The sequence below is a fragment of the Rattus rattus genome, chromosome 11 (genome assembly GCF_011064425.1).
Source record: "Rattus rattus isolate New Zealand chromosome 11, Rrattus_CSIRO_v1, whole genome shotgun sequence".
Classification (NCBI taxonomy): Eukaryota; Metazoa; Chordata; class Mammalia; order Rodentia; family Muridae; genus Rattus; species Rattus rattus.
This window is the reverse complement of record NC_046164.1, coordinates 43,122,956-43,145,258: the sequence shown is the minus strand read 5'-3', so window position 1 is coordinate 43,145,258 and position 22,303 is coordinate 43,122,956. Positions and strand designations below refer to the sequence as shown.

The window sequence follows — 22,303 nt, the reverse complement described above, 5'->3', positions numbered from 1 at the left end:
ATTTTCTCAACAAACTCTAGCTTTGCTTCAAAAACAAATGGGCTTATAAAATTCTTTATTCAATTCAGTAACTGCCTATTCAGTAACTGTCCTTTTTACTTTCTGTTCATTTTGCTATGAAAGCATATAAAATATTCTTCCAAACTTGGAAAAAGTTCCAGGTTATTTTCCTTATCTAGGGCAGAATATCACTACATATCCCAGACTGGCTTGGAACCTGCAATCTTCCTACCTCTGCTCCAGAGGGCTGGAAATATAGACATGAACCACCATGCCAGACTCAAGGTTTTTAAGAAATTCAAAATGGGGTGGAAATGAAGTTACAGATTTTATCTGCTCTGGGGCAAACAGATCTCTACCACTGCACGGCTAGACATTGTTCCCTTCCCATGACTCCCAGATCCTCATTTCCCTCTTCTTTAAATGTTCAGAGGATATTTTATCCAAAAGAGAGTGCCTGCAAGCTGTACTAAGTACTGAAGAGTTACATGAACTATGCACAAAACCCATTAAAAAGCAGGCGAGAAAAATGAACATATTTCTTTTAGTGGATCTAAGACATATGTTCTTTTCCTCTCAGGGCTATCCTGCATAGGATCAAGGGACACTCCTAGAATTCCTCAGGAAATACAGAAAGAGGTCCTTCATAATTACTGCTCTGGCCTCCAAAAGAACAGCACCAGTTCAAAGCAGAGACAGAAAATAAGGGAACTGCCCTCCCCACCACACTAGACCTGCTCTCCAAAGAAAAGGAACAGGTGCGAATTCAGAAACAAGTTAAGGCAAGAAGAAAAATGTTGAACTAGAATATCAATTGTGTCTGATAAGTTAGGAGAGAGGACAAAGGGAGGAGACAAAAAACTATTGTTATCAGGCACCAAAAATTGCATGCAATATCATTTATAGATATTATTTGACCAAAAAGAAACGCCTGTTCTGTAATCTGCAGCTGTTTTTGAAGGGTCATATTAAAGCACTGTGAAACTGTGGGTGTGCTATCTATAATGCAGAAGACCACAAGGAAAAACAGACGGTGGCCTTTGAGAAATATTTTCACTGGTTGTTCCTTTTATGACCTGAGCGCCTCCAGAGAGCTCAGATAACAGGTCTACCCTCCCACACCTGGTTTATTCAATGCTGAGAGTCACCCAATGCAGAGCTTCCTGTATACTAGGTAAACACCATCACCTGGGGGCTATACCCTAAGCCTCCACCATCCCTAATATATGTGCATGTTTCTCTTTACTCCACAGTAGAAGAAAAGAAGGATTTCAATGGTCAAGTCTAAAAAAAAAAAAATCACTCTGTGAACACTGCCCAGGGATTAGTTTTTAGCTCATCTCCATATTATGTTACTTCTAAATATTACAAAGTTGCCAGTTTTAATGTCAACAGGCTTTCATGTGAGACAGAGATTCTTTCTATCCAAAGCAGTCAAAAGTAAACCACCCGGGCATGTGGAATGTTTTAAATGAAAGGCACTTCATTCAAGTGTTTAAAAACAGCAAGTGGGAGGACACTACTCTAACCTTGGCATTATTGCTTAAAAGCAGAAGATGAAGTCTCCCAGTAGAAGGAATAGCATCCTTATCATCAAGGACAGACGTGAAGATGCCACTAGGCCCAGAGTAAATTGAGCATTCTTCATAAGAAAGAGCCCTCAGCTTTTGTTTACACTGTACTCAGAATTAGTTTCCTTTTCACAGTTGGCTACCCTCTGCCCCATTAGATTTGTGTGCCTGTGTTCTCACTGTTCCTTAAGCTTTTCTTCTCTATGACGGTTCAAGCACCAGTATTACTAGTGCTTGTTAGCAATGCTTTCTCCTCTTAACTTCAACATCCAGCTAATTCTAAAACCCTGTTAGGACTCTCAGAAGATGACAATGCAGCTGCAGCACCACAGGCCCTGTGCAGCTACATCTGAGCATTGGTATTTTTAAAACTTTCAAAAATAGCATAAGCCACCTGAAATAAACCTAGTTCTTTTCTTACAGTTTCTCCCCGACTTACCAAGGGATTCAATTGTCCTGTTTGCATCCACAGTAGAACCCCTCTCACATACAGAAAGCTTCTGACATAGGAAGACTCGTGTGCTTTTATTTACTTGTTTAGATTTAGCAAGTATTTTAAAGCTATTAGTTTACATAATAATGAGTGCTCTATAATCTTGAGTCAAATTCCTATATATGAAGAAAACTTTTTTTTTTTTTTTTTTTTCGAGCTGGGGACCAACTCAGGCCTTGCGCTTATAGGCAAGCGCTCTACCACTGAGCTAAATCCCCAACCCCAAGAAAACTCTTAAAATCAATATTAAATCAGGTTCTACTATACTAGCATGGCATGATAACCCTAAGGGTACAGTGTTGGCATGCGTATGTTGGTGGTAACCAAGAGCTCTCTGATTGGACTTATGACCCACTTAACAAGAGGGAAGTCAGATACTGGAAACCTGGTAACTACGCAGGGCTTGTGAAATCATAGATCATAATGCTACTTTTCTAAACTAGCATAATCCCTGAATATTACAGTATTTCTGCTTATAACCAGATATGTGTAGTCTTCTTCAAAGAAAATTCTCAATGCAACAGAGACTATTATAAAAAAAATAAAAATAAAAACTACAACCAATTAAAATCTGGAGTTATAGAATCTAATCACTAGATACAGCTACAAAACAAATTCCACACCTAAGGCTTAAGGAGCATTGCAGGAAGAGGGTCCAGAAAGACTATCTTCAGATGCCTTTCCCCTAGCTGGGCTGCTCTCTGGCCCTAGTGGGAGAGGATGTGCTTAGTTCAGATAAGACTTGATATGCCAGGGCAGGTTGGGCACATCCCCTTCTCTGAAGAGGAGAGGAGAGGGGAATGGGAGAAAGGCTGTGGGACGGTGGGACTGATAGAAGATGAAGGAGGGGGACTTCAATCTGGATACAAAGTGATTGACTAAATAAATAAATTTAAAAAGAAAACAGATCTAGAGGAACAGGGAGCTTGCTGTGAGACGGTCTTGCTGTGAGAAGTTTCAGAAGAAACTTCTATATCCACAAAGTCTCACTAATGTGAGTGCCTAAATATGACCTGAACAGAGATAGCAGCAACAGACATAAGGAAGACTGGAGGAGGAGGGAGCTCTATAGGCCTCAGCCGTACAGAAAGAACTAGACAGGTAACTAAGGAATGCTGAGAGTAGCAGAAATAGACTTCCCCAGGGAAGAGCACACCAATTTCTTAACTCATACCAGCGTCATCCCTGAAAAAAATATTTACAAGTCACAGTACAGCAGGTTGTATTTAGGAATACGTATACACATATGCATGTAGCAACAATTAATGTAAAATGAGGCCATGAATTTGAAAGAGAGCAAGGAGGGGTATATGGGATCTATTGGATGAGGAAGGAGAAGGAGAAGGAGAAATGATGTAATTATATTTTTGCTGGATATTAGTGGAGAGGATAAGTCTATAGTTACGTTCCATTTTGCTAGTAGCCAGCGATCCAGCCTTGATCTGGAATAGTCTCAGCAGTGCAACCAGAACCCCAAAATGCTCTCTGTGGCAATTATTGAACATCGTAATAATATTGTACTTTTTTTTTTACAATTTCTTCTTTTCTAATAACATCTTATTCTATCATCTTACGATATACATTTTGTGCTAAAATTTCAGTCAATATATTCAATAATTGCACGTAAGGAGGAACATTTGCAGTCTTCTCCTACAGCAGTCATGTTCCTCAGAACTTGGTTAATGGTGATTTTTAAACTATGGATATTGCCTAGCCTTTCTAAAAATAAATACTGAATGGCAAAAAGAAGAGGAAAAAGGGAGTAGGTTCTGGACTTTATAAGGCAAGCTAAAGGCTCAGTACTTAAATAACATTATTACCACTGATTCTCAGTAAATACCAGGTTTCACCTCTCTGGAATGAGATCTTAGTTCTCTGACACTGTGAGCCTGAAAAAATGAACTAAAGACTGCATCCCAATGATTAACAAAAAGAGAACTGCCCCTATTTCCAGGGTTTCTTTGAAGAATGGACAGAGCAAAAGTTATGGAGCAAGCTGGGGCCTGAATATTTTACAGATGATATTTTTACTGCTGATTCCCTGCAAACGCCAGACTTTGCTATTGGTGTCAGGCCCATCATGGCAAAGAGAAATTAATTATGGTCTCGCCCCTCAAAGACCTTATGTTCTAATATATTAAAAGCACTTAAATTCAATGAGGTCAGAACTTGCTACACTTCACAGAAATGCCTGGTTACCTCTTCTCTTGCAAGTACAATTTCAATTGCAAGGGTCCCACAAGGTAAAAGACTGAGTAGCAGCAGCCACAGATTCAGGCTGGAAAGACACCTTTGCAGGAGGTGTGAGCCTGCAGTGTGAGCAGAAAGCATGAAATGCTCTACAGCTCCACAGTGTGAGCCTTCGAACCTGAACCACACCTCACTTCCCAGCAGAACCAAGTGTAGCAATCAGTGGAAAGATGGGTAGGCTGTACCCCACCCATCCCTGGACAAAACCCAAACTATTTTAGATAAAACTGATAAATGCTGAAAGATTCTCTCTGCTTCAAGTCAGCTTCTTTGAAATCATCTGGCTACTTGAGAATACCTGCAACCCAACTGTATGTAGCAGGGTCTCTCTCACTGCTGTTCTGGAGTTCTAGAGTTCCTGAACCTGGCTCCATACTGCATGTCCACGATCTTTTTACTTGTTACTTACCACTTTTTACTTTCTACACTTGTCTTCTGCACTAGACTGCAAAGCTTTTCCTTTTCTACGTCCTCCCACCCAGTGCAACTACTTCCAAGTACAACAGATTTGTGTTGAATTATTAATTGGTGCCAAGCATTGTGACAGGCAATGAGAAACTGGCATTAAAAGTACACTCCCTGCCAAAGAGTAAATAACGAAGGGGAGAGAGTCAGCAACTCAAACACGTGATCCAGTCTAATGGAACATAATACACAATGAGGAGGGAGGGTAAAGGAAGAAATATCCAGGGGGAGCAAAGGGATGTTCCCCAATGAAAGAGGGGAAGGCTACAGTCTCCAGTAGCTATGTATGAACTGGAAACAGTCTGGGGAGATGGGGGGGGGGGTTAAAGTCTGAAAGAAGAACAATGAAAAAGTTGCTATACAATTGGAATGTACAGAGGGCAGCCCTAGAAAGGAACACTGAAAACACTGTTGCTAAACATTAATAATGTCTCCCATATTGAATACACAAAGTTTCTCTCCCAAGCTTACCTCCCTGAAATTGATTTTGTTGACCCTGGGATATCTGGTACAGGGCGATGTCTCAGCAGAAATGATCGAGAAGGTCTGGACACCAACTTGCTCCGGCTTCTCATGGGGCTGTGGATTGGTGAGGATGGAACATACAGTTCATTCACAACCATCTCTCCTTGAAACTGGAAGAAGGGGGATGGCGGGAAGCTTTCTAATACACCGTTAGCTCCATTTCCACAGTGTGTCTCTGATGCTGGATGGTCCACAGAAGGAAGACGTTCAGTGTTTGTGCTAAGTGCCTTGCTGGAATCTTCTGACACCAAATTGACTTTTTCTGTTTGTTCTTCTCCAGCTGTATGCTCCACAGCCTGCTGGGTAATCAAGGAATCTATTTTAACATTTACACGACCAAATAAATAATCTTGCGAAGAATCCACATTCTGGTGTAGCTCTTCTTCTGGACAGGGAAGGTCACTCGAAGAAAGAGATAGCTTATCATGTGATGTAGAAGAATGACAGTTTCCTTCACTAAGGACATTGGTTGTAACCATCTCTGATGGTGCTGGGCCAGGTCTATGGACAGTAACAGAATCAGAAAACTCTATGCAGGTGTTGCTGCTGGAAGACGGAGCACTGTGCTGCTCTTTTGGGGTGCTGCCGTTCTTTGTCTTATAAACATTTGCATATATTGGAAAGTCTTGCATCTTTGAAAAGATCATTTGCAACTGTTTAAGTATCCTCCTACGGTGTCCCGTAGGTGATATTCCAATTTGATGTAGCACGTTGTCATTTATTGATGTGCAGTCCTTCACAGTATAAAAACCAAATTCCTGGAAATGTAAGAGGTACTGCTCCAAATTGATGCTCATCAGGAAATCTCGGATGTCCACATTTACTTCACTGACTGAGGACATAATGGTGGCTTCATTACTATCTGAGTATTTTTAAAACTGCTCAATGAGACACACACAAGGATGTATATTATGGGTTGTTTTTTTCCTCTATCACTTCTGACAAAAGTTTTTAGAACGTTATTTTCTGTTCATGTGCTCAAACCTGGAAAATGTAATTAGGATATTTTTATTACAAGGAAATATAAATACATAGTTTCTTTTAGTGGTGCTGGGAATCAACCCAAACTCTTCAGACGTGCTAAGCAATCATTTTATGCCCAGGCCTCATCTCCAGCCTAGGTTTCAATTAGCAAAGCCTGGTTTTATTTTAAACCTACTCTTGGAATAACAAATCAGAAATAAGGCAACAATTGCCACCTACAAGGCTAGACTGTTGGTGGCCTTGAAAGCCGATTCCCAGGCTTAACACAAAGTCACAATACAGAAATGCTGTCATAATATTAAAATTAAACTGAGTCTCACAAATGTATGCATGTGACAAAAAACTTAATTTATATCATTAGCTGATAAAAGCAACGGAAAGGATGAAGACTTGTTCTTACAGTCCTTGGTGGAAGTTCTGTAATATTTGCCAAGAAAAACTGTAAAAGCATTCAAAAAATAGAATAACACAGCAGGGCAAGATAAAGACCTGATAAATATTCTCCACAAAGGGCAATACAATATCTGAAAATACTTAAAACTCCAGGTGTTACTAGGCAACTCTGAAGGAGTACACTCTGGTCAAATAGTAAGCATCCAGTCAGATAACAAGACTTAGGATTAATAGTAAATATTCATAAAGTGAGTATATTAAACAAGAGCCCCCAGAGACGCTGACAGAATATTCTCTTGATAGCTAAGTGGCTGCTAATTTTTCTTAACAGCTGCTTTATACAACAGCTTCCACTACTGTTCCTGACCCTGAAGAGGAAGGCAGACCCCACAGCTCCTTACTTTTCAAAAGAGCAGATAGCACTATGTGTTAGCAGTCAAGATTAATGTGCACGATAATACCACCTGAATAATAATTTGGTGATTTCTAAGTACAGGAAAACCAGTAAGAAGAGGGATAAGTGTAAAGGTTAAAGGTCTATGTTTTCCTTCAATGTGTTCCTAGCAGAGTTTAGTACCAGGTTTCATTTTCCCCCAAAGCTTTTGCTTTGATTTTTATCCTTTATTTTTTTTTTAATATTTTTCAGGAGTAAAGAAGGAGCCTAGGACCCTATTTATGCTATGTGAGTGCTCTATAATAGAACTACGCTCCTACACTTTCCCACCCTTTAATAAACCTTGAGATGATTTCACTATGTTGACTAAGCTGGCTTTGAATTAGTTCTATATCCCAAATCGGCGAACCTCCAAACTTATCGTAGAATAACTCATCATTATAGCTGTTATGTATGCCATGAGCCCTAGCATCAGAGGCTTTTCAGAAAGCTAATTTATCTCAGTACAGGATATAGGGTGGGTTGAGTCTGATTTCTATACCTTATGCTTCAGGGGAAAGAATAAGCATATAAAAGTTAAAACATAACCTAAAACCAACAAAGGAAAGCTCCCTAACTGATGATTTCCTTTCTGCAGTGTCTCTCTGGAAATTACATCTGCTAGTGCCCTCCAAAGGGCACTGCATAGACTCAGCTTGTGCAAGGGAATATAAGGTATTGCCTTAAATATTTTAAAATAATCAGCAAACACTGTCAAATGGGGCATCCATCTTCTTTCAGGTCTTATCACAGAGACAGAGAAGTTAAAATGTAAGAAAAGAAAGCAGGAAATGCCTGTGGAAGGGAAGGTGGCGGGGAGGGTGCTAACCCACACTACCAAATGCAAACCACTTCACTTTGTAGTTGATTGTGTGTGTGTGTGTGTGTGTGTAAATAAGTACTTTTGCAGGACACTAGCTGGAATTAAGCATGTATACAATAAATGAGTATAGAATCCACCTCATTATGAATTATAAGTACAATGTGTTGGTGAATGATTTAAAAGGATCAGAAGAACTGTCCTTTGGGATAAAATAAATTCCAAATGTCACAGTCACGATTAGCAGCTCCCACAGAAAAACTATTAGCACCAAAAAAAAAAAATTTAACATAAAATATTTCAAGAAACTTTCATATTTTTCTATAAGTGGTATCCATCACCCCACCCCCACTCCCATCACTCAAATCTGAGACCCAGAAGGATTCCCCAAGTTCACTGTTATGTCACCAAGTGCATACAGGGTAGAGACAAACTACTGATTTTATTCTTTGCTGCAGACTAAGCTATGCCTCTATCCCATATTCCTGGGCTATAGCTCTGACCTTCAGTAGAATTATATTTGGAGATAGCGATTTCTGGGAACTAATTACTTAACTGATACCATTCTTATACAATAGAATTAGATGCTTGTAAGAGGTACCACAGAGCTTGCAATTCCCCTGCCCAAGTCTTAACAACCCCAGCCCCCTGAGGACACCGCAAGAAGAGGATGCTCACAAGAATGGAATCAGAATCTGCCAGCCAAGAACTTGACGAAGCCTCTATAAGAAATATCTTTCTGTTGTTTAAGCCACACAGTCTGTGGTGCTTTGTTATACCAACTGGTATTTTGTTTTATCAACTCACTTATGTACTTCTCTATGCTTCCTGCCTGTGGCCAGGAACACACCTACTGCTTAAAAAAAACTGTAACTGCTCCAGAATAATTCTTTCACGTATCCCATCTGTGAGTGATTTACAAAAGTCAGAGTCTCACAATTGTCAAGTTGAAGTTTCTTATAGTGCTATGCCACAGGCTAGCCTCTGTCAAAAAACTAAAACAATGGCAATAACAATAATAATAATAACAACAGATTATACTGATGTAAACAGTAAGAATACACCACGCATCAAACCTCGTGACCGACTGTCTCTTTGTAGGAAGTCAATTCTGTTAAGAACTCTTCTATTATATTCTAACTCTCTGTCTACCAGCATCCCTCATTCACTTCAGCTCATTGTTAACTGTTATTCCCAAGGCAGGAAACTAGTTATTTTTGTTCCTTTGACATATGTTGTATCTTGTCTGCACACCATGTATAGCTCTGAGGAGGCAGGTATTACCTCCTCTATGTAGGTAACAGTTCGGCCCCTAAAATAGACCGGTGTGTCCTTTTCTCCATATGTATCTACATCTGGCTCTTGGAATGTGCGTCTGTCAGGGACAGACGTAATTGAAAGACTTATTTTGCTAGATTTGTTTGTTTTGAGTGTCTCTGTGTTCTCATACACAAAGTCTTTCCTTTCACAGTATACACTTTCTTTCCTGGGTGTCTTAGCTGAGGACAGATACATCAGTGTTCTACCTAAAACCATCTCTCTGCTATCTTTCAACATGTTAAGTATGGCCACAAAGCTGGAAAACTTTGGAGACATGGAAGAGGCCCTCCACCCATAGATGTTGCAATGCTTCACACTTTAAAACTAGACCTGTCTTTCAATCACATGACTTTTTAACTGCTTTATTTCAAGGGCTGAGCAACCCATGATAGGTCAAGTCAAGTCTTCTTATGAAGATGTTTGTTCCAAAGAAAGTAATGTGATACAAAAAGGTGGAGACACTCTTCAATTCAAGACAGCAGTAGCCCTCTGTGCTTCCCATGGGGTTATTGGAAGGCATGGTCTGACTCAGTGATTCTCCAAAGACATATTATGGATACCAGGACCAGAAATGTCTCTTAACATTCACCATACATAGCTGGGCTGTGCACTGATTTGGTAAGTACAGTTTCAAATCCTCTACAGTCCTCAAGCCTGTTCTGGAGCCATCCCTCAACTTGTACGTTATCACTCTTTTCCCTTGAATGGAAAATTCTAACACACCTAACACACTGCACACAAAGATGGGGTCAAACTAAGACCAAGCCTTGCGTCCTTCACTTCCTAGAAGCAAGAATTCAAGTATGGGTCCAACACAGTGATTTAGTTTTGTTTTCAATGAAATGCAAACACTCAGAAGTACTGCAGCACTGGTATTGATCAAAAGGCAGAAGCCATTCCACTCAACACTGCCTAGCATTCATCCACACTACACATTCAACCCCATTAGAGCATGTATGCTCACTACTTAGAAGTTCCTATTGTTGATTCCTTTCTGCTTTTAGAGAAAGGGCAGAGACAGAGTTAAAGGGTAAAGAGGAGTTAAAGGTTCATGGAAGAACTTATTTCATGTCCTGAGAAAGAAACAGGCTGTTTAGGGCTATTCGTTATGTTCTGTTGCAGTAGAGCAAGTTTTGAAGGTAGCCTTTGGCCTGCCTGTCCTTGATTCAGCCACCCAGAAGATACACGCAGATAACAAATACAGGGTATACCTAGGTATAAACACACATACACACATACACACACACACACACACACTTACTTACTTATTTTATATTGTGGCTTTGAAACCATCTCTACCAACCTCTCTCCATGATTTAAATACGTTCCACGCAATTTTTAATGTTCTGGGATGCTAGGGATAGATGTTTGTGGAGCATATTCAATCTCTGTTTAGAGTTTGATCTTTTAATACCCTACAGAGTAACTGAGGGAACATGGAGATAGAAATAAATATTTATTTGGTCTTATGTTAAAAAGAAAAAGAAGAAGGAAGAAAATCATGTTTGTGTTAGATCTCAAAGACAAAGAAAGTTGCTTTATTCCAGTTATGCTGTTATGACAAAATAGCTTAAACTGAATAATTTATAAACAATTTTGATGGATTCCTCACAGTTCTGGAGCACAATAAATCCAAGAGGAAGGTATCTATGGTGGTCTGGTGAGGCCTAGGCTTCTCCCAAGTATTCTTTCACACCTTGCAGAAGAAGCAACAAGATGACAAATTTGCTATTTCTGTTTTATAATCTCACTAATCTCATCCACAAATGTTCCATAGTAGTTGTGATTTAATCCCCTCCCAAAGGTCCCACCTTTAGAGAGTGTTACCTTAGGGAGTTCTGGTCTCACATGTGATCTTAGAGGATAAAGACATTCAGAGCATAATGTTAGCCATATTCTGTTCATTCCATGGGGAAGTCTGAACCAAAGTGACCTGGATCAAATAAGAGTCACTACCTACAGGCTATACGTACCTGGGTAAGTGTTTAGTGTCTCTTTGACTTCCTCACAGAAAATCAGTATTAACTCATTCCCACACCAACCTGCTAGAGCTGCTATGAGAAGTGAATGAGTTACTACATTTGAAGTATTTGAAACACCAACTAACATACAATGAACACCAAGTCAGGGTTGCCCATTAGTATATTTCACTATCATCCCATAATACATTCTTCCAAGATACTGATCACCTTCCAAACCTTCCCAAAGAACAACAAAGTATAGTTCATAAACATCATACAGCACGTGTTGAGACATGGTCTAAATGATATTCATTGTAAACATGACTGTGTACAAAAACCATACATTCCTGCTGTACTTAAATGATGAAGCACACAGAAGGGGAATACCACTTACACTCATATGATACAGGCATGACCTATGTGTCACTTAAGCAGTTTTATCATCTTACTGAGCTCTAACGTGAATATAAATACATCTCCTCAGTTTCCCTGCTGCCACCACCCAAGCAACTACCTTACTGACCTTAAAATACTCTAATAGGTCCTTGAACCAATATCTCTAATTCTGTCTTGGCCCCCTCACTGAATATTGCAGATTCTCGATACATTATGCTTACAACACAAACCATACCCTAACTCTCCACAACTTCCCAGATTCGTGTTTCCTGGCCCTGGCTCCACTGACAACCACAGCCTGTGTCTATCACGTACCTTTTTTCTCTTTCCCCCATCTCTTTTATTTCCTCATCTCTAGCACATACCCCATACCCCAGCTGCTCACAGCTCACCCCATCAGTTGCTCAGTCTCATCGATGTCTCATTTCAGACTGCTTCCACCACCAGCTACTTTGGTAAGGACACATAGCTACTTTATTCTTGCCTTAACTGCACCCTATCCATTTTTCCTACTACCTGATACCTCTTATGTATTCAAGATGACAGGCAGAAAGTATTCACTATTTTAAAATTCAATCTCTAAGTCAACAAACTAGTAAGTTGCAGCAACAAAACAGATTCAAATTCCTCCAGTCCATCTAACCACTACAAGGTCATGAGATTGGGAGTCAAATATGTCAAGAGATCAGCTGGAGTCATGCCAAAGCACCTGCTGGACACCTATGATCTCTCCTCCTGCCTCATGTAAGAAAACCTAGGCCCCAGAACCCTCTTTATTTCTTGCCTGTCTTCATCCTTTCCCAGTGGAACTTGCTTTACCTCTTGAAGTAGGCAAGAAAACAAGAGTGAAATTTAGCTTGTACTAAATTCAGCCACTTCATTAAATTATAAGGGTACTGAGTGCTCAGTCAGGTAGATTCTGGAATTTCTAGAATCCCTTTTGTTCACTATAATTCTTATGGTAGGGGGAAAAAAAGCATTTGGAGAACTGGATTTCATGATGTGTGATCCATTAAAGAAGGCCATCACCTTAACTCTAGGTGAACTAGAAGCTGCAGCTGTCATAAAATAATAGGCTTAAAAAACCGTAAGATCACATGATTAAGATGGAATTTTTAACATAGCTACAAAAGTAAATGTAACTTTCTATGTCCTACAATGCATGTGTTACAGAGTCTAATAACAATGGAAGATTGTCTTCCAGAACAGTAGTTCCCAGTGGACTGGTACTGCCTCCTGGGGTTAGAGACAATGGATACTAGAAACTGATTCTGTTCATCTCAGTGACTGAGTAGCACAGTTAAGGGAGGTGATACAATATATCATCAAAGTGGTACCAATTTTCACTCCCAACAAGAAAGAACCAGTTCTCTATATGTTATTGTTGAAGAAAAAAAAATTGTTTCTGCCTTCAACTTGCCAGGAAACTTTGGAGGACATGTAGCTTACTCCTCTGAAGATTAAAGGCATATGAGGGTACACCAACTAGTTCAGGTTACAGAGTGAAGAGACGTTCTCTTTTGTCTTGATGAAAAATATAGTCACAGGAAATGGGTATGATAGATATTATTTGCACACAAAAAAGGCCATGTTTAATACTGAAATATTAACTCCAAGTATCCATAAAGACAACATTCACCAATGTCGATGGACACAAACAAGCAAAAGAGAATGTGATGTTGAAAAACGTGGTTTTATCATTTTACTCAATATCATACTTTAAAGCAGACTAGAGAATCAAAGGTCTGAACTAACTCCATATTGCCATTGCCTTGTATATTTAGGCTCCAGTTAAAATTTGAACCTTTGCCACCCTCCCTACTACCACTTCCTTACCTACCCCATTATGAGGCAAAATTAAACTCCATATAGGAAGACAAGTCCCTCAGTCTGGTCATCTCTCTTATATGTGGTAACCCACAGACTAGGATCCTCTTAGCCCTAGGTTTTTATTTAAATCATTAGCCTATTCCTGTTTCTCCAGATGCATTCATTCTTGTTCATTTTCCCTGGGACATTGCTCACAACATTCATTGTTGGGGATTGTCTCTGTAGGTTTCCTGGAAGTCTCACGGTTCTCTTGGGAAGCAAGCCCCACTGTTGGCCTTGATGTTTCTTACTCAATTGATCAAATGGTATAGTGTCATATTCTTCCTCTCATTAGTGCCCCGTGCATGAACACGCAGACTCACCAGAGCAGTGTTTCTCGACCTTCCTAAGCTTTGACCCTTTAATACAGTTCCTCATGTTGTGCTGACCCCAACCATAAAATTATTTGTTGCCCCTTCATAAATGTAATTTTGCTACTGTCATGAGTTGTAATGTAAACATTTGAAATATAAACACAAAGAGGTCACCACCAACAGGTTGAGAATCTCTACACTAAAGAGTTCTACTGAAATTACTATATTTCATAACTTGCAAGTCCAAGTGTTATACAACCCAGCTGTATCCATGTAAGAGGTTAAATATAGAAGGCTCAGTTCATCTACATGTTAATTGCGGGAGATTTAACAGCCACTTACAAGTTAATGGTAAACATCTCTGACATCACTTTTTATAGCAATGGTAATATACACTTCAGTAATCATTGCAGAAAGGTCACTTATGTGTAATTATCACGAAATTCACCCAGCAAAAGGCAAAGCCAAGTATCAAACAATCAAATAAGAACAAAATAATATCTACTGGACAAATGAGCAAGCAGTGGTTAGGGTAATAATATAGCGGACCCTCAAGAGAAGGGACTGACACAAGAAGACTCAACTTCCAATGAGAACAAAAGGAGCAGCCCAAGTTCTTCAGGCATAAGTGATCAAACCATGTACCCAAGCAATGGGAGAGGGAAGTTGGTATGTGTGTTTGTTTTTGTTTTTGTTTTTTAGAAATGGAAGCTAGAGAGATGTATTTCAAGCATAGGGACCTAAGTTCTGGTCTCCCTTACCCATGTAGATACCAGGTGGGCAGGGCAGGCTTCCTGTACTCGCAGAACTTGGTAGAGAGAAGACAGGGATCCTAAGATCAGTTGCCTAGCTAGATTAGCACAGCAGAAGGTGTAAGCTTGGATTCAAAGGAACTATTTCAGTAAGTGAGATGGAGAGTGACTGAGGTCTCTCTGGTTATCCTCAGATCTCCACATGCATGTGTGCCCAGAGATGTCCATAAACACAAGCATGTTTACATACATGGATGCCTAACACATACAGATGCACACAGAGAGAGAAAGAAAGTTCTGCCATGATAGTGAATCTTTAGGACTTTTTGCTAAATAAATAAACCATTCAGAGAAAGGAAAGTACTACATGGGCATACTTGTAAGAGCTATGGGGGAGGGGGTGATCAAATAAACCTGTAGGAAAAAGAGTAAACTGGTAAGCATCAATGAGTAGAGGAGGGGGTGGGTAATGTTTAATGAGCATGATTCAATTTAGCAAGAAGAAAAGTTCTGAAAAATCTGTTCCGCAGGAACATAAACATACACAACACTATTCAACTGTATACTGACAAAGTGGTTAAGACGGTAATTTGATAAAGCAAGAGGAGAGAAGAAACAGAATGAACTTGCACATTTTATTCCCCTCCTTTGACAGTTCAATCTTTAAAGTGCAGTACGATCAGTCCATGAGATTTTCCTACTCCATCTGCCCTTAATGCTTCATTAAATCCACCCACACCATACTAGATACCATAATGCCCAAATTCCAATCCAGGTTTCTTTCTCCATTCTTTAATTCATTTTATTGATCTCTCTCTCCCATTTTTTCCCTCTATCCCTCCTCCCTTCCCTGTTTACCCCTCTGTGCCACAGCACACGCACACTTGCCTCCTCTCTCTCTCTCTCTCTCTCTCTCTCTCTCTCTCTCTCCCCTCCCCTTTCCTCTAACCTTTTCCCTCCCGGCTCTGTGTTGGGTGGGGATGGGGAGGGTGCTAGTTCTTGCTCTCCAACCTTGTCATGTTACAGCAGTGTCTTTCTTGTTTCTATTGCTCTGCTACATATATACCCCAGACTGGAAGGCCCAAGAGTTTCAGGGGGCGGAGGAGGGGGGGTTGGTTCTCCGGATTTCCATCTCCTATGCTGTGGAAAGCACACAGAATTATAGAGGCACCACTACATCAAACCTTGGGTGTGGGTTCCTAGAATTGAACTCAAGTCACTGCTCTTGCCAGTGAACCATCTCCCTGACTTATGCTTCTCTATTTTATTAAATGAGCACTTTCATAAAATTATCTAACTTTCCTGAAATTCGGGTTCCTTACTAAGATGAGGAGAGAATTTATATAGAATATATAAAATTTCGTCTATATATTATACCATTTATATAATAGAATTCCTTATAATAGAATTTCCAATAAACTTGCTATATTTTAAACACACACATAAGACACATATAAAATGACCTGTCATGAACTGTAAGCATATGATTAGTGCTGGCTACTATTAATTAACCTGTTATAAACAATATTATACTTAATTATATCACATGATATGAATGCATTGGGCTTGGGTGTGATTCTTTGGCCTCAATGCACAGTAATGTCACCTCAGAAAGAAGACTGTAAATTATTTTTCCTTATAAGCCCACAAACCACTTATTACAGCAGTAAGCTAGGCAGAGCTTTATTAAACAAGCGAGGTAGATAATAATTAGTATTTTGAGATTGGAAGACTTTAGACCTGGGACAGACCACAGTGATCACCAAAGATTCCAGCCCTGCTGCATACAACCTTTTTGGCCTTCCATGATGTCATTCCCTCCTGGTCTTCACCACTGTTACTGTAGGGAAGATAATAATGCATACAACTCCAGGCTCTCTTGAGGGTGAGATGTTTAAATATGCACTAGCCCTTTGAAAAGTTTCTGGCAAACAGCAAATATTCAGTCATTAGCTTCTAGATGTGAAATAAGTGAAACCTGGCTTTTGACTTTTGGATGAAAGGGAAAAGATTATTCTGAGACATTTCTTTTTACTTATTGTGCCATCAGAAAAACATAACTCTGTAATCTAGAGTTCAGTGTGTCTGTCCAAGCCAGGATACCAATTTCTTTTCTTAGTATGAGGGGTTATTATAGTGTGCCATACCCAATGCCCACATTTGTGTGTTTTAGATAATATCATAGTAGTTAAATGCTAGATGATCTCCTTAGCCACAGCTCTTCTCAAAGTTCCCATTTGCATTTTCAGTTAATTAGTTGAGGGTTGAAAATTATTTTAAATTCTAATAAAGAGATCTGTCAAGTGAAGTCATAATTTGAGATCAGCTGAAGAAAGATTCCACAAGGAATGACAAACTGAACCTCGCACCACTGTGTTCAATGTCCACCCATGTGCTCTAATACCTACATCTCCTCAGTTAGGAACGGGCCCTATCCTGGCCCCAACTGCAGTCTATAGCATATCTGTAGCAGAAACTTGAACTGAGAAGCAAACAGGCATACACTCTTCCTTTCTCTGTTCCATTTTGTGCTATAGTGAGCACAGCTTTAATATTCAATTAGTCCAGACAAAAACCGAAAAGTACTACAGTTCAGTACAAAGATCTTTACATGTAGACTTATGATACAAACACACTTTTTGTGTGTGCATTACATCTCAGTGTTGTAGTACAATTATCTATTCACCATGTCTCTGAATTTAAGAGCCACATTTTTAGACCAACAACCAGATGTTTCAAAATAGCCTACTGTGAATGTTTCCTCTCTGCATTTATAAATAGCACCCTGACCTCTTTTCCAACTGAATTCAAGAGCTTCCTCTTGATTCTGTGATTCTTAAAAGTCTCTTGTTCTGATGAGAAGACAAGTACTTCAACAGTCTCTGAACTTACATGCCCCTTTGTTTTCATCTACTCCTTCAATAAATATTTAAGGGACACTGCTCTCTCCAAGATAATAGTGGGAAATATTTTCAGTTCAAGATAACAGTACTTCTTATCTCACTTGAGAACAGCACAGAGGGTTACAAAGTGAAGATTCAATGTCCTCCCGCCAGGAGGTTAAAAAAAGAGCAGACTTAGGCCTGACAATAAGCAAAGGCATGGGCACAAACAACCAGCCCTGAGACAAACCACTGGGTACGAGTAAGGAAGGACTACTGAGACAGGAGACGTTCTCAGAAGAACATGACGTCTGCAAAACAGCACTTACTCTGAAACAATGTGATGACTCGGCTTTTGTGACCTTAAAGCTTACAGGGTTTTAAGACAAACACATGTGACACCGTCCTTGAGATGTGATCAGGGACTCGACAAGTCTTCCATCAACTTGAGCGATACAACTAAAGACTGCAATCAGCCCGGGCTTTCCAAGTGCTGAGGTCAGAGTAAGAGCTACTCAACATGGTTTCAAGAAGAAAGGCCACAGGTGGAGACACCAACACCTGGAAGTAGACCAAAGGCCATGAAGGAGGCACGGAGAGAGAAGGGAAACATCAGGCCACAGCACGAAGGTGGAGCAGGTGTGATGGATCTAGAGTTCAACAAGTACCTCTGTCAGAATAGCAGCTGAAATCAGCTGAAGACTGGAAAGTGAAGAGTCTGCACTTCTTGTGAATGAAGTGAAACTCTGTCCAGAGTCCTTCCAGCCATCTCCACCCTGGTCTTCCAAGTCATCTGCTAACCAGGAAAATGATCAGTTTCCCTTTTTGTTGGACAGACAAGCCTTTTTCTCCCACTCAATGCTCAGCCACACAGCATAACCAATGGTGTTTGTCTGTTTTCTGTTTCTATTTTACATTTTATTTTTTGAGAGCCTTCAGGAATGATGAGCCATTAATCCCCTCAACTATCCACACATAAATTTATCTACACATAAAAGTCTAAAAATAATTCTCTCCATCTCTCATAAATAGCTTTCAACAAAATGCCTACCTCACCCATATCAGAACACCTTTGTTCTCCCTTGAGCATCAGTAGATTAGTCTGCTCATACTGAGTTAAAACTTAAAGACAATTTCTACACAGAATAATTAAAAGATAATCCCACTGCTATTCCAATCAAGGAAATAAAGATGCATTTATTTTTATTAAAACCAAATGACTTTACTACTATTACATATCTGATTTGGGTGATACATATTTTATATATATTAATACATTGTTGCGATGTGTGTACATGTTCATGTGTGAGAGTGATGCAGCATTTGCATGGAAGTCAGAGGACAACTTGCTAGAGTCAGTTTTCTCTTCCCACCATGAGGCCCTGGGGCTTGGGGATCAAACTCATGTCTTTAGGCTTAGTGGAAATATAGCCATATATCCCCGCTGTGACCAATGTTTTTAAAACCTAAAATAGTAAACTCTATTGTAAAAATGACTTAAGGAGGAATCCCAGATCCTCCCCTTTACAATCAATGTGTTTAGATAAAAGTTAAGAAGACATATCTTGATTAGCCTTTACAAAGAATCAGAAACTCGCCACCACTTAGCATGTGCAAAAGCAAACACCAATAAGTGACTCAATGCACAAGTCTGAAGAAGGGGTGGGGCACATGACAACAGAAACTATTAAAGCTGTGGCTGTCATTCACACTGGGTGAATTTTTCTGAGTTCCTTAGTTGCAGGGAAATATGTTAAGAAGTATCAAATTGAAAGGCACAAAGTCTCCTTCTAGGACCTGGAGAAGCCTATAACCCAGAATCCCTCAGAAGCAGGTTTTTAAAACTTCACTTTCAAAATGCTGATGTAAAAAACAAAAGCTGTAATACAGTTTAACTCAAGTTCTATTCCACCACGGTAACTAAAAGTACTTTAATCTGAAAAGCATTCATTGAGTGCCCATGAGCCTCACAACTGGGAACTTGAGATGTCAGAAAAACAAGAATTTGTTTCTGAGTGGATCCTCAGCCCTCTCTTCTCACAGGCAGCCCATAAAACACATGTGCCAGGCTAAGGAGAGGAAGGGAAAGAATACAAGACAGCAGGCCCATATCAATTAGTTTTAGCAAGCTTTCTGACTTACTCTCTAGGTACCATTTTATTTCTTTAAAAATGACTCTTATACATCAAGTCCATATGAAAGCCTCTTGGTATGGAGACCCACCTTAAATGTGTGTTCAGTCTCTCCTTGGATCAGAGCCAGGGGATAGTTCCATTTTAGGATATAGCCTACTTGCACAACCCACTTTTATTTTCTGTCTTTTAAACATCGTTACATGATGGAATAGCAAGTGTCTTTGCCCTCCACACTCCTCTTATTAGTGTATAAAATCATAAATAAGAATCGTGTAGCTATTCTTTCTCTTTAAAAAGTTATTGCATCCACAGCCACCTTCCACTAACAGGCAATGCTCCACATACTTCTGGTGCACAGTGCTTAAGTGAAGAAAATCGATACTGTGCTTGTAAGTACAATGCTATTATGGGGACTAACAATGACATCCAATTAAATGTACTTTTAAAAATAGCGTATTCCAATACCTAAAATAATAAACTTTACTAAGTGTCTTATACTTCAAGGACAAACTTTTTACCCCTCATCTAACTTACAAAAGCCTGAGACAGTTTTCCATACAGGGTATCTTATCGATTCGTTTGTATTTTTCCACTAAATATCCAGTTATTGTTCAGAATATAATTTCACAAACCTTCCAAGTCAAAGAAACTCCAGATCGCCACCAAGAAACCCAAGTCTGATTTTAACAAGAAGATGTCAAAATCAAGTAAAATAAAAACTTACTTCAATTAATAGATGGACACCGATTCTCCCATGAGAACTGCTTCCCACACTAAAGGTGAAAGAGCTGCCTGGTAACCGCACTCCAAGAGGTCCCCTGGTACAGTGCTGGGTTCAGGCAGGTGGAGGCCGAATGGCTGTAATTAAAGTTAATTAACAGGGTTGGCGTCTTAAGTGTGTAACCAGAAGGGTGCGAGGTGGCGGGGGTGGAGGGGACGGGGGCGAGCTCGGAGCCCCAGCGAGACCTCCGCCGAGAGAAAATAACTCAGTGCCTGGAACTTGCCCAAGCTGTTTATGGTCTGGGGCAGGGGAGGATGAGACCCAGACTGATAGACTGGACTGTCACCCCTGCGGGTCAAATCCCAGGAGCAAGTGCGCTTTCTGATCACTTACCGCCTTTGGTTTCTCTTCCGACGCCCACTCGAGGGAAGCGCAACCCGAGCGGCACAATCTAGAGCAGCCCGAGTACCCGGCCCACCCCGAAGTGCGACGTTCTCGCACCCGGGACCGTACCGCGGCCAACACACCCCGGGGACTCGCCTCGCCCGCACGCGGCCGCGGAACTTGGGCAGCTCAGCGCCGGCTCGTCCCCGTGGTGCGCTGTCCCCAGCTGGAGGACGAGGGGGCGAGCAGGTAGACCCCGCGCCGCACCTGGAGGCGAGAGCGCGGCTGGGCTCGGCGGACTAGCGCGCAGCCCCGGAAGCCGCGCCCGCCCGGTCCGCCCAGGTGCTCGGCGCGGCGCCCGGCTGCTTCCTCCCCAGCCCCGGGGGCGGGGATCCGCGGCCGGCGGGGGCGGCCCGAGCTCAGTGGTGGGGGCAGCGGGGCAGGCCGTCCCGGTTCCGCAGCATTGCTGCGCGGCTGAGTCAGCCTGCCCGTCGCTCGGCCGCGCCTGCCGCCCGGCCACCTGGAGCGGGTCTGCCCAGTGGGGGCCGGGAAGGGCGCGTCCCGGGGCGACGAGTTGGCCCTGCCACCCTCCCGCGGGGACCCTCGCCAGTTTCCTTCTGCTTACTGCGGAGACTGTGCGCTCTGAGCAGGGCTGGTGGCCGATGGGGCGGAACGCCGCCGCCTCTGATTGCAGAAGAGCTACACTATGGAGAACTTTCCCTGTTGCCTCTGCGTTTTCCAAACTTCACACTCATCTAGGACACCCGTTTTCTTAGGTTCCAGGAATCAGTGTGTCTACTAAAACCTCTGTGGGATTCTCCCCAGTCACCACTGCGACCATATTCTAAGATCCCCTTTTTTAGATGAATCTGAGGAGCAGCACAGCACCAATGGTCTGAGGAACACTTATCCCTGGGTAACTAGGTCTCAGACCTGGGCATTGTTAGAGTCTGGAAGGACTTTCCTATCTTTGAATCAGTCTTTGTCTGCTCTTGGTGATAAGATGAAAAAGAGAGAATCCCAGAAACCTACCTGAGAGCAAGCAGATCATTGCTAACCTGTTTCATACTACAGTTTGGAGTTTGTTTGTTTTTAATAAATTATCTACCAGAGTTTCTCCCTCAACACACGCAAGTACTTATCTTTTCGCTGTATCTCTTGACAAAAGTGAAGCAATTACAATGATGCGCAGACCTTATTATGAAAATAAGATAATGGGTGGGGCTCATGGGGTGAGAGGCTTCCCAGGAGCTCAGGCCTTCATGAGTCCGCATCACCAGCTGCCATCCAAAACCACCATCTTTCTAGGGGTAAAGGGAGGGCCAAGCTGCGGTTTCCTTGCTTCCTTTACACTAAATGTTTCACAGAAGGCCCTAGGCAAATTGCCGTCGTTTTCCCTGAAAAACTTGCAGAATTGTTTTTGTCTCTTTGTTTTTCTTTTCTTCATTCATTTGTTCTTTCTATTTATTTATTTCTAAGTTCCTTTATTCATTCTGCTTTTACTTTCCATGGCATTTATTACAAATTTTCTGTACTCTTTCCCAGATTCATCTACCTACTGCACTCTTGGTTTCCTTTGCTTTCCTTCCTAACAGTTCCCACATACTTCCCCCTCAACACACCCCCAATCTTCAT

At 41.1% G+C, this 22,303-nt stretch overlaps 1 protein-coding gene across 1 annotated transcript; it reads right to left on the bottom strand.

Moving 5' to 3' along the window:
* Nucleotides 1-5,233: 5,233 nt before the first annotated feature.
* LOC116912552 (arf-GAP with Rho-GAP domain, ANK repeat and PH domain-containing protein 2-like) lies at nt 5,234-21,034 on the bottom strand. Its single transcript, XM_032916653.1, has 3 exons — nt 20,678-21,034; nt 20,288-20,421; nt 5,234-6,288 (listed from the first exon to the last, which is right to left on the bottom strand). The coding sequence occupies exon 3, from the start codon at nt 6,144-6,146 to the stop codon at nt 5,247-5,249; it is 900 nt and encodes a 299-aa protein (XP_032772544.1). The 5' UTR covers nt 6,147-6,288; nt 20,288-20,421; nt 20,678-21,034; the 3' UTR covers nt 5,234-5,246.
* Between the last annotated feature and the right edge of the window lie 1,269 nt (nt 21,035-22,303).